General features: G+C 43.4%; 1 protein-coding gene across 3 annotated transcripts in view; it reads right to left on the reverse strand.

Annotated features, from left to right (window-relative positions):
• The window catches only part of LOC147700402 (uncharacterized), a 136238-nt gene that overhangs the window by 62781 nt on the left and 55032 nt on the right, over positions 1-18425 (reverse strand). For all 3 annotated transcript variants that reach the window (XM_086935753.1, XM_086935754.1, XM_086935755.1), the window contains one exon: positions 8878-8988. In XM_086935753.1, the coding sequence (XP_086791879.1) occupies positions 8878-8988 (111 nt within the window). The remainder of the gene's footprint in view (positions 1-8877; positions 8989-18425) is intronic.

Genomic DNA, 18425 nt, shown 5'->3' on the forward strand with positions numbered 1-18425 from the left:
CGATCTCGGATTGAAAAGGAAAGTTGGTTGGATGCAGGGAGGCCGTACATTATAATCAAGGTCTTTTAACCACTTGGATGTTAGGCGTTTTCCCCCCCAGTGCTGGAAAATGCCATTTTAGTGGCACCATGACGAGCTCAGCTCGTCATCAGCACACGACCCCCGTGGGTGATGACGAGCTGAGCTCGTCATCAGCATCGAAGGGGTTAAAGAAAGAAATATATATACTCTTTCACCTACACAGATTGGTCTGCCAAATCACAGTACCAGTAATATAACTCGGTGAAGACTACCCATGACGGCACCTCGAGTTTTGGCAACATCCAAGTGCGACTGACCAGTAGACCGTATTAGGCTCCTTGAGAAGTTGTTTTTTAGCTTATGCCCTATGCACCTTGATAAAAATAAACACGGTGGCTCCAACCATGGCTTTTAGATACTGAAATAGTTTATAAATTGAAAACTGTCCTAAAGAAGGTGAACATCAATTGAAATCACCGAAACGCTGCGTCGACTTTTGTTTTCTAAAATTATGCATTGATTGATTATGTTTTTATGAATTTTATGAGCAAACTGTATTTTAACTTTATATATATAATAAATTGTACAAATGATTTTTTGATATATCAAACTTTGGGTCTATGTGTTAGCTGACATAACGATTGTTTAGGTTATCCTAATTGCGTTGTGTTTTTGTAATATGCTCCTTGTTTAAACTTTTGACATATCTGTGTTTATTTCTTTTGGGACATACTTGATCTTGCTGTTGTACCTACCTCTTCTCCACAATCCCAACTCACCTCTGGAAGTGGTGGTCGCACCTGAAGAATCACCGTCCCCGAGTCTGCAGCCTTTGTTCCATTTTTACCTTTCCCATTGTAAAACATTGAGCGCCGGAAGGCTCAAAAGCACCCTGCACCCAGCTGCCCGAGTGCCTCTGGCTGTGCACCCTGTGTCCTATCCTACTTCCCCATTTGCCCTGAGCAAGTGACCAGGAGCCCAGCTCCCACAGCCGAGTGGCCTGCTAGCCAGCAGCCACCAACCGGAGGCCCCCTGCCTCTCATTGGATAACATTGGACGTAACTACCTCTGCACCCAGCTGCCCCTGTGCCGCTGAGGGTGTACCAACTCTAACTACCTGACCCTGGGGGACCCCTGAGTACATGCCCAGAACCTTAACTTCACCAGCCGAGCACTCACCTGGAAACCGATAACTCACTTACCTGCCATAGGATTACATGGACTGGTTTGACTCGAAAAACCTTCCAAGTGTGAAGTTATGAAACTCTAAAATATTCCTATAAAATCAGCTGAATACCGAATTCCGAAGTACTGACCTGTGATCAGGAGAGAAGCCAGTACTGTACCTTGTAGCCCAGTACTGAATCGCCAAAGTAATCCTAACCGGGTTTACTAGTAACCTGAATTTTCCCCATAGGAATCCATTGTCTGCTTTTCTGTGAAATTTCTTCTGTCTACTTTTGAAAACTTGAAATATTCCTTAAAAATCATACCAACTACTGAAACGTAATTACTTACCTGTCTTAAGTAGAGATACCAGTGCTGGAGCTAGGAGCCCAGTACTGGATTACAAAAGTAACGAGAACATACTTTACTTGTAACCTGAATTTTCTCCCATTGGATAACATTGCCAGATTTTCACAGAAAAGTTTTTAAGTGTGAACTTTTAAAATATCTTTTTATTCCTTAAAAATCATTGCAATAACCAAAACGTTTGTACTAAAATGTTTACAGCTTAGACCTCAGGACTGAATCTAGGATCCAGTCCTGGAATTACAAAAATAATCTACAAAGTAGTCAACTGTATTAGTGTAGAAAAACCTATTGAGCTCAATGCTAAATTGTGTTTAGAATGGTGTTGCCTTCTGCAACCCCTGTACCTATTGTGTTTACAAAGTTATTACCCTACTGCAAAGTAATTATCTGAGATCACTCATAAATGAGAAAAGTATATTTTGATACCTGTTGATTCTAAAAATAAAACAACTATATCTTTTGATATAAAAACAGAGTTCAGAGGAGTTCAGTCCTTGAGTGGTTTCGTGTGTGAAACCTTTTGCTGACTGAGTGTGTACAACAAATGCCTTACACTGTCCTCTGGTACTGCCTTACTGCTCGACCAAGCTACCACTTTTGAGAGTAAGGTCAGCCCTGACTTTTACCTCTGTTCTACCTCTGGGGTTTGTGGACTCTGTACACACTGAACCGTAGTTTGGTCCAGTATATATAGAGCCACTTTCTCACACACTCTCACTGAGCCGGCAGGGAGGAAGGGGATCGGCGAGGGGGGCGGCATGCATCACGTCTTTCTTGGATATCTATGTGGCTCGAACAGATGCACTAACCAAAGAACAAAAATAAATTTGCACTAAAATGTTTCGGCTTCTGCCTTCCTCGGGTTCTACAAAATTGTTTGCTCAGTGGCTGCACAAATTAGGATGCTGGATTTTCAAAAAACATGATGAGTGAAGATTCCATTATTAAAAATGTGGACTGAACACAGAAAGGATAATGATACACTGAAATCTACAAATGGTTGCAAAATCAATAAAAACAAAGTTAAACAAAAAATTAGTGAAGATTCCATTTGGAATGTGGAATCAATGCAGTCCTGAGCTCTCTTGAGATATTCTGTAATCAGGTGGTATTGTCAGTGATGATCAATCCATCTGGATGCAATAATTTTAGAAAGTACATAAGTAGTTTTCTCTGGAGTCCAGTAGTCCTTCCTTTAAGACGTGTTCCACACATATTAGAACTTAGTTACAATAGAAAAGCATTTTTTTAATATTACTAGCTGTGACACTGTTTGAGGAATCTTCACAAAACTTTCCAAAAACAAAAGTTCATCCACCTCAGCTCCTACCTGGAAAGTTTCGGGGTGATCTATCAACTAGAGGCACAGAAAAAAGGCAGGTCCCAAAATGAAATTCCCCCATGCAATTTTCCATACGAAGATTGAACAGCAATACCACGAAAAAGGCTGAACAGGATTACACCAAATTTGACAGACTGCTGGGTCTTAGAGCCTGATTACGAGTTTTGAGGTTTGACTGCCTGTAGACCTTGGACACAAGGACACAGCAGTGCCGGTGGTCTTCAGACAGCCGTATTACAACTTGACTGAAGTGTCTGAGGTGTTACAGCGGCAGTCTTGCGGCGGTGGTGAGTAGTTTTCCATATGTATCGATACATGTTTGAGTATTTCAACTGAATAGCTGTCGTATGCACACATATGCAAGATGAATGTGGAAAAATACCACCTATCCATTGTCGGAGTCTGACCCATATGCGTGCAGTCCTGGCAATGGGTATATGGTATAAAAAAAGGACTTAACTGTAGATCCCCGCAGACAGGGTCCTATTCCTTGGGGGTGTAGATGCTGCTGTGTGGAGGGGGGACCTGGAGAAAGGGATCAACTTCGACTGCTGCTAAAAATAACAAGAAAGGGGTGAGTATGCACCTCAAATCCTTTGTTTCTGCCGACCTTTAGACGGTGGTCCCACAGCTGTTGTCAGCTTGTGGAAAAGCCGACTCATAATATAAACAGCAGTGTAGCTTCTCTGTACCGCTCTAGGGCAGCTGTTTTCCCCCCCGACTGCGAGCCGGGGGAAAGGCAAGCAGACCAACTCATAATACGGCAGTTGAACCGCAAAGGTCACAGTGAAGGGTCTGCAACCGCGGGTAGGGCGGTCCATGAACAGCAACACTCCTAATAAAGCATTAATACACTTGTACACCTTAGTTAGATTGTTCAATGTTATTTAATCACATTGAACATCCTGAGATGCTTATAAATCAGAAAAGGAATCGGAAGTGTGTACCAAACAAGTGCCCCAAGTAAGGTGGAGAAAAGGAAGGGAGATGGTAGTGTGCATAAAGTGAGGGTTGGAAAAGTGTAAAGGAAAGGTAGTGACATTATATCCATCACATCCTTATTTACAATAAAGACGGCTTTCTTAATCCTCACAGTTGAATGATGACAAATACATAGCCATGATTAGGAATATACCATCACAGTGAGAAAGCACTGTTGATCAAACTGACATAAAACAGTGACGCAGTCGACGTTTTGACCCCAAAAACAAAGTAGGCTGCTTAAATCCTTACGACGGGGTCTTCCTCAGAACTAAATGTGAGGAACCTGAGAATTTAACAAAAGAGGTTCTTAGTATCTAGTGTATTGAAGGTATAAAAAATGTGTTTTAAAAAAAATGGTGAAATGAAGCTATAATTAAATTTACATGTGCCACCCTCAACTGGATGGTGGAAACGTATCAGCATCATGGACCCACAGCGTAAAGATAACAACACGGCTACTCAGCCATTTAATCAGACTACAGATGATTCCTGATTGCAGAGTAAAATAGAGAGAACACAATGAACAAGACAGAGAACTACAACAAAAGGGGGGAACCAGAGGCAGGAAGAGAACCACGGCTAGGCGTAGAAGCATAAATAATGGGATGGATCCAGAATCGTTCACATAAAACAGAAGCAAGAGAGACAATCAGGGACAACAGGCAGAACTAGGTGAAAGATCCAGACCAAGAGAAAACAGGAATCAAGGAATGGAATAGGAACAAATAGCAGGAACAGAATATGAGTCAGAAAACATAACCAATGAGAGCAACCAGAGAAACCAGGCAGAATAAAAAGAGGGTTACAAAATCAAAGGGAAAATCAAAAGAGGGAACAATAGGAGACCATAGACAATCAAAGTGAATTACAAACAGGGATGACACGTACAGCAAGAAACGGGAACGTAGCGCTACTGGAGCAAGCAGAGAATGGAAACAGGACAAATACATAGTACAGAAGCAGAGGAGGGTACTGGGCTCTTTTACCAAGCATAAAATAGGAAATTAGAGGAAGAAAACAAAGAGGTTGAACCGCAGGAGTAGGAAACAGAATTATAAGAAGGAGCAGAAACAAGATAGGAGAACCAGAAGCACAGGAGACCCCCTTGGCACACACTAGCCTAGAAGAAGGAAACAGACATTGGGGAACTAGTAAAGAGAAGCAGAATGCAGGGAATAAACCACATTGCACACACACACACTGTTCAAAACATCTGTGAGTACTTCCAAAGCGTCTGCGAGTGCTTCTTTTCCTGAGCTGACGTGAGAATGCCTTCAGATACGTACACCTAGATAGCAATAACTAGATTGGAATAAAAATATTTTTACGCACATAAGTAATAAACAGTTAAGGAAAAGAGACACAATGGATACACACCTCTTTGTTTTCACATGCTCATTATACAGTTTTAACCCGTTTAGCGCGTCGAACATTCCGCCCCAGTGCGGACGTTCGATCGCGCTAACGGGATTCGGACGTCCAACGGTCGTGCGCAGCACCAGCGAGGTAGTGCACGCGACGACCGTTGGACGTTCGCAGCACGGAAAGGGTTAAATAGCACTACTGCATAAGACCCGTTTCACATAATTTTATTAACTTGAGAACTTAGTTTCCTCTCTTGAAATCACATTTTTGCTCAATTTTTCAAAATCCAGACAAAAAATACTCCCACATCAAAAACCTATCAGAAATTATACAAAGATACCTTCATGCACCAAAAACTCCTGATGATACACATTAGACAGAACATTTCACAAACACCTAACACACCTTACATGTGGTGCTATTAAGGGGTTTTTATTAGTACTAACCGTCTAAACAGGTCACACAACAGAACACATTAAACTTGTTCATCTCAGATGTGCCACACAGTTATCTCCCAAGAATGATCCAATGACAAGTCATGTAAAAAGCAATAATAAGCAAGTATCATTAAAAGTTAATCTATCCCCGAGCACCCTTTGGGAGGCAAGTACAGCTATTATCCGGGGAGTAGCCAGAGGCCAGGTTCAAGCACCGCGACTGTCCCAGAATAGCCGACTGACCCTTCTCAAAGCGCAGGCAACCAACCAGGACCCCAGACGACTTACAGGACAAGCAACTCGCAAGCATACAAAGTGATCAAACAAATCTAGTTAGAATCGGCCAAGATGCTATAGCGCTCTTGTGTTGCCCGAGTATAAGGCAGGGACGACAAGAATGGGAAACCATTGCATAGACTGGCTTCGTACCCTCGGGTCAACCGAATAATTCCTGAAGTCCATGACCTCTCCGGGGCCCCCAAGCACACATTAACTGCAATCACGCAAGCGTTTGCTGACACTGTGCCCACTTATATTCCGTTGGTAAACCTGAAGCCTCCCTCCCAGACATGCTTGACCAGACGAAGGTTCGTTTACCCCGCCTAACAGACACTGATGTGACCGGCCTGGACGTCCCTTTCTCCCCACAGGAAATACACAATGCAATCTCCTCGTTACCAGCCAGGAAAACGCCAGGTCCGGACGTATTCCAGCAAGAATACTATGCTGCTTATCGGTCCCGCCTCTCTCCAATCTATTTCAGCATGTTGCAAAAGTTGGATCATTCCCCCCTGAAACAGACATGGCGTCCATTGTAGTTATCCCCAAAACTCAACAGCCTTCGTCAGCCTGTGCAGATTACTGGCCGATTTCGCTAATTAACACTGAGGTAATGATATATGCCACGTTTCTGGTACAATGCCTGCACCCGTTCCTTAATAAACTGGTCCACCCGGACCAATGCGGCTTCATGCCAGCGCAGCACCAGACATTGTTTGCGGCGTCTCCCCCTGGCTCTTGGGCACCACCTATTACTTACCCTCTGTTTAGCACTCCTCCTTGTTGACTTTGAAAAAGCCTTTAACACGGTCGACTGGCGCTACCTGGGCGACGTACTAACAATGATGGGCCTAGGTCAACACTTTCGGCGCTTCGTTCAGGTCCTCTATTCCAACCCCATAGCCAAAGTGCTCACCAAACGGAGACCTCTCGGAGGCATTCCCGATTCAAAGAAGCAGGTATGTCCCCTCTCGCCCCTTCTGTTTGCGCTAGCGATGGAACCCTTGGCGTGCCTTATTCGGCCTGTTGACTCAATCCAGGGCTGGTCCTGGGGAAGCTATCACACTGAAAAAATAGCTTTATACGCAGATGACTTCCTACTCATCTGGGCAGACCCAGCCTAATCTCGCCCTGGGTGCCTTCAAGCCTTTGAGAACATCTCAGGCCTCCGGCTCAATCCAGCAAAATCAACCTAGGTAGCCCATCACCTCTCCAGGAAGTGCTTTGACTGGCAATCAACCATTCCCATCAGGGGGCAATCATTCAAATATCTGTCCTGCTCTCCCACCCAGAATGGGCATTAAACATTACCCCACTCGTTAAAAAGGCCAAAGAGTATCTTAGGCGCTGACTAACCCTGCCACTCAACCCACTAGGGAGAGAAGCTCTGTTTACGATGATGATCCTTCCCCGCTTCTTATATATCATCCAGAACACCCCTTTCCACTTCCCACAAAGTTGGTTTAAAGAGATGGACAGGCTTCAATGGGGAGGGGTGAGACCACGTATTGTCCTAGCCCAATCCCGCCTTTCGACGGAGGCATGGGCATGACTGATCTTTATCTATAGTACATAGCCACCCGACTGCTTGTAGTTCACGACTGATTCACCGCGGGCTGGTCTGTCCCAGCCTATAAAACAGAGCTCAAAGACATGGAATTCTCTCAAATTCAGGCATTCCTATATGGCAGCCCAATACCTAGAACAGTACCGTCGGTGACCAGGGCATCCTGCTGGCCTGACGAGCTGCCCTAAGCCTAAGACACACACGGTGGGATAACAAACTAAGTCAACACATGCTTCTCTGGCAGGGCAAGTGGCTGGGGAAGGTGACAGCACTTGAGGGGTTCAAAAGATGGGACTACATTGGCATATCATTACTGGGCAACATATAAGTGGGCAACCACATTAGGATGTTCCAAGACCCGCAGGGGCATTGAACCCTCCATGCTTCACAATTCTACAAATACCTACAGCTGCAATACGCCCTCAGGGCTCATATAACAACAGGCACGACACTTCCAGTGTTTAGCCCACTAGAAGCTCAGGTCATGACGGGGAACCTGGGGAAGGGAGGTGTCTCCCGGATATACCGCACCCTTTCTAATAATGGTCCGACAACATTTGACCCGCTCAGGAGTGTCTTCTGGTAGGCGGAAACTCAATTTATTCTGGTGCCTCAAGTGGACAGGATTATAAACCATAATACCAGAGTTTGGAAAGAATACTCCCTATAGCATCAAGGCCAACATGTTTCTGCCCTTCAGAGACCCCAAGCCGGGTTCAGGGGCATTCACCAGGACCCAAAAAAACTACAATGTCACTCTGCAAATAGCTCTGTGTGAAACCCTTTATACTGGCCTCATCATAGTAGGCAGAGGATACAGACAAATGACCCACAGTGTCTCAATCACAAGGTCTACTGCCGTAATCAATATTACATTACTCACTCTCAAGCCTAAAAGACCGCTGATCACATCGGGCTTCAAGTCTGCTACGTATAGCCAGCTCCACAGCAAGCGCAGAAAGTCACACTAGCAATTAGCAAACCCCTCTGGCTCCCTCTTTTTTAGTCTATACCGACATCATGACCAAGTCGCATCAAATCACCTTCGCGCTCTGCTATAAAAGCACCAATAACCCCTACAGGTAAAAGCATTGATTAACCATGAACACACGTAGGTCTCAAACCACACAACCTTAAAGATAAAGAACAACACCCTTAACATATTTTCAAACAATATTTCAGACTGTGGCCTCAGATAGAAAGGATGGCATGGAATGGGCAGTACCTTTGGAAAACTGGCAGAGCTATCATGCCATACTAATGACCAAATCGCCATTACACACATGGCAATTTCTTGATGTAACACACCATAGTCATGTGATTTGAAGGAGAAATAGAGGACTTACCAGCAGGGCAGGGAATGCTTTTAATTAGCTCTGGGATCTGCCCAGCCAAAGGATAGGCCTCTTCCTCCTCTTTGATGCTGTCTGGGATCATCACAACACTGACCTCTTCCCCTGTATTAAGGAAAAGAGTGATTTTAGTAAGATGCACAAGTGCGTTCTGCTCCTTTGTCACATCCTTTGTTCATAGCAATTAATCAGGGCCCCACTTAGTGTCAAAAGCTAGCGCCAAGATGCCTATGGCATATGAGCGCTTTACAAAACCTCAAATCAAATCAAATCCCCACTAAATACATTCATGAATTTCATGATCAGTCACAGGAGCTGGAGTCCTGATCCCCCATCTGACTCCATCCTTGGATATTTTGTATGATATTTGGATAGGTAAGGCATTCACAGGCACGGGATCACAACAGGTAAAGTGGTGAAAGGTGACAATAATGATCCCATGAAACATGGCTTTCACAAATTTTGATGAGTCAAGAAGCATTCCTCTGTTGGACATGTTCAGGGGATGCAAATGTGTGAATTGGGTACAGTTTTGTTTCAACACTTCGATTGTCAACATTTAATATATCCTTTCACTAGAGTGTGTAGCCCCTAAATGATCTATTGTGTGGGCTCGAAATACTGAATGATCAAAATCTGGACAGAATATCGAGGACCACAATATTGACAGGTAAGTAAGTAAGTATAGACTTTCTATACGTAACTCCATATCTACGTACCTCGATGATATATAGATCACCAAGGTACTTAGATGTGTGGTTAAGAATAGGAAATCTGTACCTCCCTCTGTGCACTTACCTTCTCAGTGTGATGCTGCTCGATATTTTGGTCACGATATTGTGGTCATTCAATACTGTTTTCATGGTATTCCAGAATACAACCTGATCTACCCTGAACTGCCAGCGGGATGAGGACTGCTAGCTCTCTTGCTCATTTCGGAAAAGATGTAGCAGACCTGAAAACCATAGAACTGTTGAGCTGCTTGTTTTCATTAGGTTGTTGCTATTTACTTGTCGGTTTGAAATTACCTAAAGCTTACGAACACGAAAATAATGATTAATCTATCTTTTATTAATTGAAAACATGGCTTGATGACTTTAAATCTCACACCTAGAGTGCGCCATATGACTTTTTTACACTTATTAAAAAGAAGATTATTTTTTTTTCATGGCAGTTTTTGTCATAGACTTTCAATAAACGATCGAACAAAAAAGTTTGCGGGATATTGATATTCACACATTTACCGATTAGCACAACGGTGATCCGTTTGGGTTGTTTACTTTATAAGGTAGTGAATTTCAACTGAACTTTATTGGTCTCTCAGACACACAGTCCCTACATATGGTTTATTGTTTTACTTTTTTCAGAATTTGTGAAGTCTAAATACAGCCCATGATCACTACTACTAGAATACGAAATATATCTGCACACATTGTAAGTTTCGTACTTTGGGGCTAATACGATCAATGACTGTTTATCAACTTTTGTCGTGTTCATCAGTTACAATACGAACTGCTATTAATGTCACCTTTCTTTCTCAGATTCAGGATTATTACCAAGAATTTTGTATCTCCTTTTGTTACTGCTAAAGATTTTCAGATTGGGTACGATGTTGCCATATAATATTGTTGTGCTCTATTTTACTTTATCGAACTTTCTATACTTGTTGCAGCGTTCCTAAAGTATATTTTGGCCTATTCCCCTTCAACTGCATGTTGTACTTGGGACTATTATCACTTATTCTCACATTCATTTGGTTTTCAATGCAAAACATGCAGTGCTGCTGCATCGTACATGTGTCCCTTAGACAACACATTTATTACCAACATCTGGATAAATAATGTCTTCATTTTCTATATTCTTTCTGTTCTTTTCACTAAGTTTTCTGTTTGCCACTTATTATGGTGCAGTCCCTCGTGTATTCAGGATACCTACTCTGTTTAGTTTTACTTTTTACATTTTCATGTAAATAATATATTAATTACTACAAAATTTGGTGTTTTTTCTCAATTTTTCTTCTTCTTTCTGTTACATTTCCTTGTAATTCTTTTCTCTATGATCAAATTCTCCTTATAGTTATGTAATCCTTTCCCATCGATGCACTGCATTTTTAACAGCATTTACTAAGTATATGTCTTTTGGCCCTAAAGAAGTGAAATGTTAGTTGTGAAGCATGTGTTAGCCTAGGAAAAACTTTTGAATCATTAACAATAAAAAAAATCTTGATTTATTCAAAAAATTATTACTCATTAAGCTTCAGACCTAGAAATTCAGTCAGTGTTTACTAGGGTGTTGTCCTGTTATCCCTTTTTGAGGTCAGTGCCAAAACCTTTAGAGAGCCTCTGATCCCCTCCCATTCTATGTGTATCAAAAAGTTCCATTATCTAACCCTGCGCAGCTTGACGAAATCTGGGTGCCCTCCCCCGTTGCCACGGACTGTGCAGCCTAACGCGTGAGCATGTGATCCTCCGTTGACTCAATCATCAGCAACTCAATCGTCAGCAACCAATGGGTGACCACCTCTAAAATAAAATTCTGCAGTTCAATGAATTAGAGCATGAGACAAAACGATGAATTTCCGGGCACTGAATGCAAAATAGGAATTATGGAAATTTTAAAGACACTCCTTGTAACATCTTAACAGTACTCACCTGAACAACACAAATACAAACAAGCACACAAAATGGTGGCAGCCAGACAGTTTTTCAAAATTGCATTGACACTTAAATGGGTCTGACAAACACACTGGCACCTGAATTAGGGCTTGTGCTACAAAGAAGAATGCACCATCACCACAGCAGTGGTAGATCTTTGATAGATCCAAAACAGACAATTGACTATGAAAAAATTATCTTAACAACTCTCTTCTTTTTAATAAGGTATACTCTTAATTCAAAGATACCTTTTGTTTGCTGTTTAAATTTAACATACAAAAACAGAGCTAAAAATGGTGAACATGTCAGTAGAAATCCAAAGTCGAAAGATGTTTGAAGAAAGAAAAAAAAGATTCTCTTCATATCATCTAGAATGCACACAGTGCTGAGGAATGTTCCAAGGCATGAACATGGAGGTTTGATCTACATATGGGCTTAAAAAGCAATAACGTATACCGTTTCTTATTTTAAATAATACCCCTTCTGAAAAAAGAGCTTGAGTAGCAACCTGGTATATATACCATATATTGCCAGGCTCATAAAAAAGTCAGTCATCCTAGAAACATGAATCTTTCGCATACACAAAGGGTGCCCACTTGTCACTGTGGTGATGTGCGTCCTAGTGCCCACTTTTACGTTCACTGAGACTTCCTTGATATCAGCATAAACAAGTAAAACAAGTAATAAAAATTCCCACAAGTACTGCAGATGCACCATCCTGCACCAGAACACTCTGATGTCTTGAAGAACATAAAACACATGTTTCCAGAGACAGTAGCATGGCAGAAGTGAGGGCAGGTACCTGGACAGACATCCTGACTGAGCCTGCATGATTCCCTCAGTATAAACTACGGGGTCTGTGGATGAAAACCTCTTCTTCCCGAGAGAGGCGGCCAGATGGTTACAAGCCCCTGGCAGACTGTGTAGCAGCTTGATGATTGAAAGCCTCCTTTAATCCTTTTTTCCAGTCAAACAAAGTCCGCATAGGCAGATAATAATAAAGAGACTTCTATTTTTTTTAAGGTATGTTATAAAACGAGGATAAGACTTACAGAGCCTAAAAAGAACGGGTAACATTTAGCCTAAGAAACTGTCAGCATCAACGTGACAAGGAACACAGGAAAGTGACTCACAGCAGGGGCCCCCATCCTGACTCTTGTTTTTAGATCATGTCAGAGTGCAGGGTTTCCCGTCTCATGTTTTGAGTCCCATATCGTTCCTATATTTAAAAAAGGTGATCGTAACTGCCCTGCAAATTATAGACCAATTTCCTTACTAGATTCTCTGGTAAAGGTTGTGGGCCGTATAAATTTAAATAGACTGCTAAGCTAGGCAGACGATAATGATATAATCTCGGACCTACCATATGGATTCCGAAAAGGATCAGGGACTATTGACCAAGCTATCAATTTTTTTATTTTATTTTTATTTTTTAAACCTTTATTTGTAAAATGCACAATACACAGCGTCTGCCTACAACCCCTCAGGGCCGGCCGCTATGACATATAGGAAAAGGATAAAGCAGAATCAACGGAACAGAACGCCATTAGAGCTGTCTATGAGCAAAGAGTACTGTATGTGACATGGAACAATAGCATAAAGATATAAAAAGGTTTAATTTTATAATTTTGTCGAGTGCGAATCCAAAACTACAAAACGAGTAAAAGCCAATCACTGACCAGGATAGCTATTATCATTTGAGGAGCATCTGGAAGGAGGCGTGTTAGAGGAAGGCATGTGACAGAAAACAAAGGACCACCATATAAGAACCAAGATCAACCGCTATGTCACATGATGAGAGGATACAATAAACTCCGTAATAAAACTGAACCCCGACCCCAAAGGAAGCGAAGAGAGATAGAAAAAGAAAACAGAAGAAGAGAAGAAAAAGAAAGAGGGCCATAGAAACAAAGAGAAAACATAAAACACATCCCATCCCCCCACCCTGCATACCAGCGGAAGGCCACGGCCCACCCCCCCCCCATAGGCATGCCTGTCGCCCCAAGAAACCCCCAAGTGGGAAAGAGAGTATTGAGAGTGAGAAGAGCCATCCCACCCTCCAACTCTCAAAGAAGGCAGGGAGGAGCTAGATTCAACGTGATCTCGGTCACCACCGGTCCTATAAACATCCCTCACTCACAATACCATCTGCGTAAGAGTAGTAGCAATCAGAAGTGCAGGTGGGGAGAAACATATCAAGTAAACGGATAAATCAGACAAAGAACAGTCACATCATAGTCCCCACCCGTCAATGCATCCATTACCCTTAAGAAATCACCGAGGACCAGCAGAAATTCCCAAGACCACCATCACATATCTCTAGCCGCCCGATCCCGGGCCCCGCGACCAATACAATACCCATATTCACTATCCCCGGCAGTCCATCAGTATCCAGCAGTGCGAGCAGAGACAGATCGTGCATAACCGGAGACAACCTCAGCCCTGACCCCTGCGATGCGAAGCAGCGGCATGGTCCAGCCTCATGGTAGACATCTTGGAAAAGGCGAGCGAGCAAAGTGTAGTAGCATACATCAGTCCAACTATGCTAGTGTTCCGTCAGCCATAACAGCATCCGACCATCCGGAAACCATAGAGACAATGTCAGCCTTGTCCCCGTCGATCTAGCCCATCAGTGAAGTCCGGGCGGGCAGCGGCCATCTTGGGCGAGAAGCGCAGATGTAGGGACCACCGCCGAGTCAAAAACCCCACAAAGAAATTTGTCCCACGTAGCGCCAAACAGTCAGAAGCTATCAAATCAGGATAGAAACCCAGCAGCAGTACTTGAAGGCCGACCAGCCAGGGCCAACGCAACAATCCTCCGGCAGAGCAGGGGGGCACCCCGGGGGGCCCCAAGGTGGGCACAAGGGAGGTCGACCCACAAGAAATCTCCAGCCAAAGGGCAGGTTCCACTGCCACATGCATCAGCACATCCAGGGTGGGGGGCTCGACAGCCGATTCATCCGGGGGGTTCCGCGTCGCTACATATGGCAGGGCGCTCAGGACATCACCACCGATCACCGGGTGCAGCGGGGCTGGCGAGGGGTAGCAGGCAGCGCTAACGTCCGAAGGCTCTCCAGGCAGTACAGCATCCAGACGGTCGCTCAGGTCCCGGGCGCTCGCTCTAATGAGTGATCTCAGGTCGCATAGGGCATGTAAAACCTCAGCAGGCAAAATGGGTTTCTCGGCAGCAGAGTCACGTCCCCGGAGGGCGTCGCCATGTTGTCGTCCGCTGGGGCGTCCACCGGAGTCCATCCCGATAGTGAAGCCGATGATGCTATGAAGTGGCGCAGTTAGAACGGGTCAACACTACAAGGCAAACCCCAGCTGTCCCGATTCTGCCAGAAACTGCTCACATAACAGAAAGCGACCCATGCAGGTCTCCAGAAGCTGCGAGCTAAGATACAATGTCTCCAAGAAGATGGCGTCTACCGCAGCGCCAAGGAACGGGGACTCGCCCAGCGCCGATCTCGAGCCGGGCGAAGGATACAATGTGGCGCCCGCTACAATTTCCAAAGCGAACACGGAGGCATGGAGGCGCGGAGGGTCGGTCGGCAAACTGTAGCAAGTATTGCAACAGTATCTCGTCAGCCGCCGATCCCTCCCGCTGCAGGCTGTCGTTGTTGTCGAGTCCAGGGGCAGCCGCACTGAGGAACAAAGATCCGGACCCTCACACGCCACGGAGGGACAGGACGAGGACGGAGCTCCGGTGCCACTGCGAGCCGGTCTACGGGGAGCACATCATCCGAGTCGGGAGACCAGCGCGGTTCCGAAGCGCCCACTTTCAAGCAGGATAGGCATCAGGATCCGGTGCGCTTCGGGAAGAAAGCAGGCGGGTCGGCGGAGCCGATGAGTCAGGCGGCCATCGCGGTTGCTGGCTTGGCTCCTCCCCCCAAGCTATCAATTTAAACCTGATTATGAGCAAGTATGCTCGTATTAAAGGAGTTAATTTGTTCTTGGTCTTTGTCGTTCATTCGACTGCTTTTGATTCAGTAATCCATGATAAACATTGGCCCGTAATGACCTCAATAGGAATTGGCCATATAATCAATAGTTTCCTGAGATATTTATATTCTACAAGTTGTGCCAGTGTACGTTTTGGTATAAAGGGCGAATGTACCAGTTCTTTCAATATTGAAAAAGGAGTTTGCCAAGGGTGCGTGCTCGCACCATTTTTATTCAATCTGTATATTAACAACCTAGGCGATACCCTTGCCAACTTACGTCTGGATCTGTCACAAATTAAACAACACCCAATACCTGTCCTGCTCTACCAGGACGTCGCAGTTCTTATGGCGCGTACTCCTATGGCCCTGCAGCAACTTCTTGATAACTTTGTGCACTTTATGGAAGATCGGGGCCTGAGACTTAATACAAGTAAAACTTTCATGAAGGTAGGCAGAGCTCCATCACAATGCGCAAGACTATGGTAGGGAAAGGTGTTATTCCTCTTACTCCCACTTTTACATATTTGGGTATCTTATTTGATTGCGAGGGGAATTGGAAAAGTGCAGTTAAACTTAAAAAAACTGCAATTTATTAGATCTATTGCGGCCTTGTGCAACTTTGCTAGGAAAATAGGCTGTAAACAACCAAAAGAAATGCTAAAGATGTATTATGCAAAATGTAGATCTATTGCTAAATAGGGCTCTGAGTTGTGGGGTTACGCAAACCTGGAATCCCTACAGGTGATTGAAAATGCTTTTGTTTAAAACCTTTTCGCACATCCTTTTAGTGTTCAAATTATGTCGGCCATTCTGACCTGGTGCCATTTATTTAACAGATTTGATAGGAATACAGCCAGCCCTCCTTTAGCACAAAATCTGGACTTCGGATCACCTGGAGTTCAATCGTGCCTTAGTAAAGGACTGCTGTGATTCTGATCGTTCATTAAATGTTCCATGGCTTAAGTACATTAGGAACTTCATGGTAGACATCAGCGACCCGGAATTATATGAACAACCGGTCTCTTTGAATAATATTACAAGCATTTAAATCAGAATGTTTAAATCACCTTGAAGAACTGAGATTAGCAGTGGAATTAGTTAAACCTTCAGTTCAGTATAACCAAATAGTTTTAACTACTTGCTCGATGCAACCACATCTTTTTAATGATATTGTGGTCATTCAATACTGTTTTCATGGTATTCCAGAATACAACCTGATCTGCCTTGGACTGATAGCTGGGAGAGGACTGCTGGCTCTCTTGCTCATTTCAGCAAAGATGTAGCAGACCTGAAAACCATAGAACTGTTGAGCTGCTTGTTTTCATTAGTTTGTTGCTATTTACTTGTCGGTTTGAAATAACCTAAAGCTTACGAACACGAAAATAATGATTAATCTATCTTTTTTTAATTGAAAACATGCCTTGATGACTTTAAATCTCACACCTAGAGTGCGCCATATGACTTTTTTACACTTATTTAAAAAGAAGAATATTTTTTTTTCATGGCAGTTTTTGTCATAGACTTTCAATAAACGATCGAACAAAAAAGTTTGCGGGATATTGATATTCACATATTTACCGATTAGCACAACGGTGTATGCAGGCTGTGACCATATCTTTTTAATGTTTTTTGAATGCACAAGATAGATGTGTTTTAACACGTTTTAGATTAGATATATTTTTTCGCCTGATGACATTTCCAAGAACTAATAAGTGGTCGAAGGAATTAAGGTTGTGTCCCTGTGACAACATGTCAAATCAATCATCGATTCACATCCGGTTTTTCTGTAAACTATATACTGATTTGAGATCTTTTATTGTTCCTTTATTGAAATCTCTAAACTTCAAGCAATGTAGACCAGCGTTTTCATACGTGCAATTGCTTCCCAATCTATTTACATGTGTGGCACTAGCAAGGTTCCCGAGGGCTGTATTAACTAGAAGAAAAAGAGATCTTGCACTATTTGAAACTGTGAGTGTTTTTAAACGATTTATTTTTCTGGTTATTTTGAAATATATTATTGTTGTATGTGTTCTTTTATGATGCACTACTGTGAATTGAATAAAGATGAATTGATTGATTGACTCACACCAAACCAGCCAACTCGAGGCGCCATATAATCATTCACCCAGACAGGACCAGTAACACTAATCCATTGCATGAACACAATGCCCTCTGCTTTACTGATGAGGCCAATACTATAGATATAGCATAGGCCTGACACTCATTTCTAAGCAAGGACAAGCAGCAGCCCAAGAATGTCTCTCTGGGTGAATATACGATTGTATAAGATTTCATAGAATACAATTACTGAGAAACAATTTACCCAACGATTTCATGGAAATGTACAGGGTGAATGGCATTTACCATTTCATAAAAAAGCAATTCACAGAATGTGTTTTTTTTTCTAAATCCACTTTAGCACAATTATCCTCATCCTCATCACCCCCAAACACAATTCCACCCATAATCTCCTCACAACCCTTAAACATCATCCCTATCTACCCCTTAAGATTCCCTCATGTCACCTAAACTCTACCCATCTCTGAACAGCAAACTCCACCCATCCCTGAACCCTAAAAGCCCTTTCTAATCTTACCTCGACCCATTCTTGGACCCTAAAACCCCTCACTACCTCTAAACTTCACCCTTTCCACCCACCCCTGAACCTTAAAAACACCTCACCACTCCTAAACCACACTGATCCCGACCACCTCCACTAATTCCTGAATGCTAAAAAAAAACCCTCACTGCCACTAAACACCACTTATCACTGACCCCTAAAAAACACACAGCACCCTACACTCCACCCATGCCTGAGCCATACGCCATGTCTACATCTCAACTCCACCCTTCCCTGAACCCTGAAAACCATGAACCACCCTACACTCCCTCTGTTACTAAACCCTAAACCTCATTCTGCCAATAAATTCCATCCATGTTG

The sequence above is a fragment of the Lissotriton vulgaris genome, chromosome 8 (assembly GCF_964263255.1).
Source record: "Lissotriton vulgaris chromosome 8, aLisVul1.2, whole genome shotgun sequence".
NCBI classification, from domain to species: domain Eukaryota; kingdom Metazoa; phylum Chordata; class Amphibia; order Caudata; family Salamandridae; genus Lissotriton; species Lissotriton vulgaris.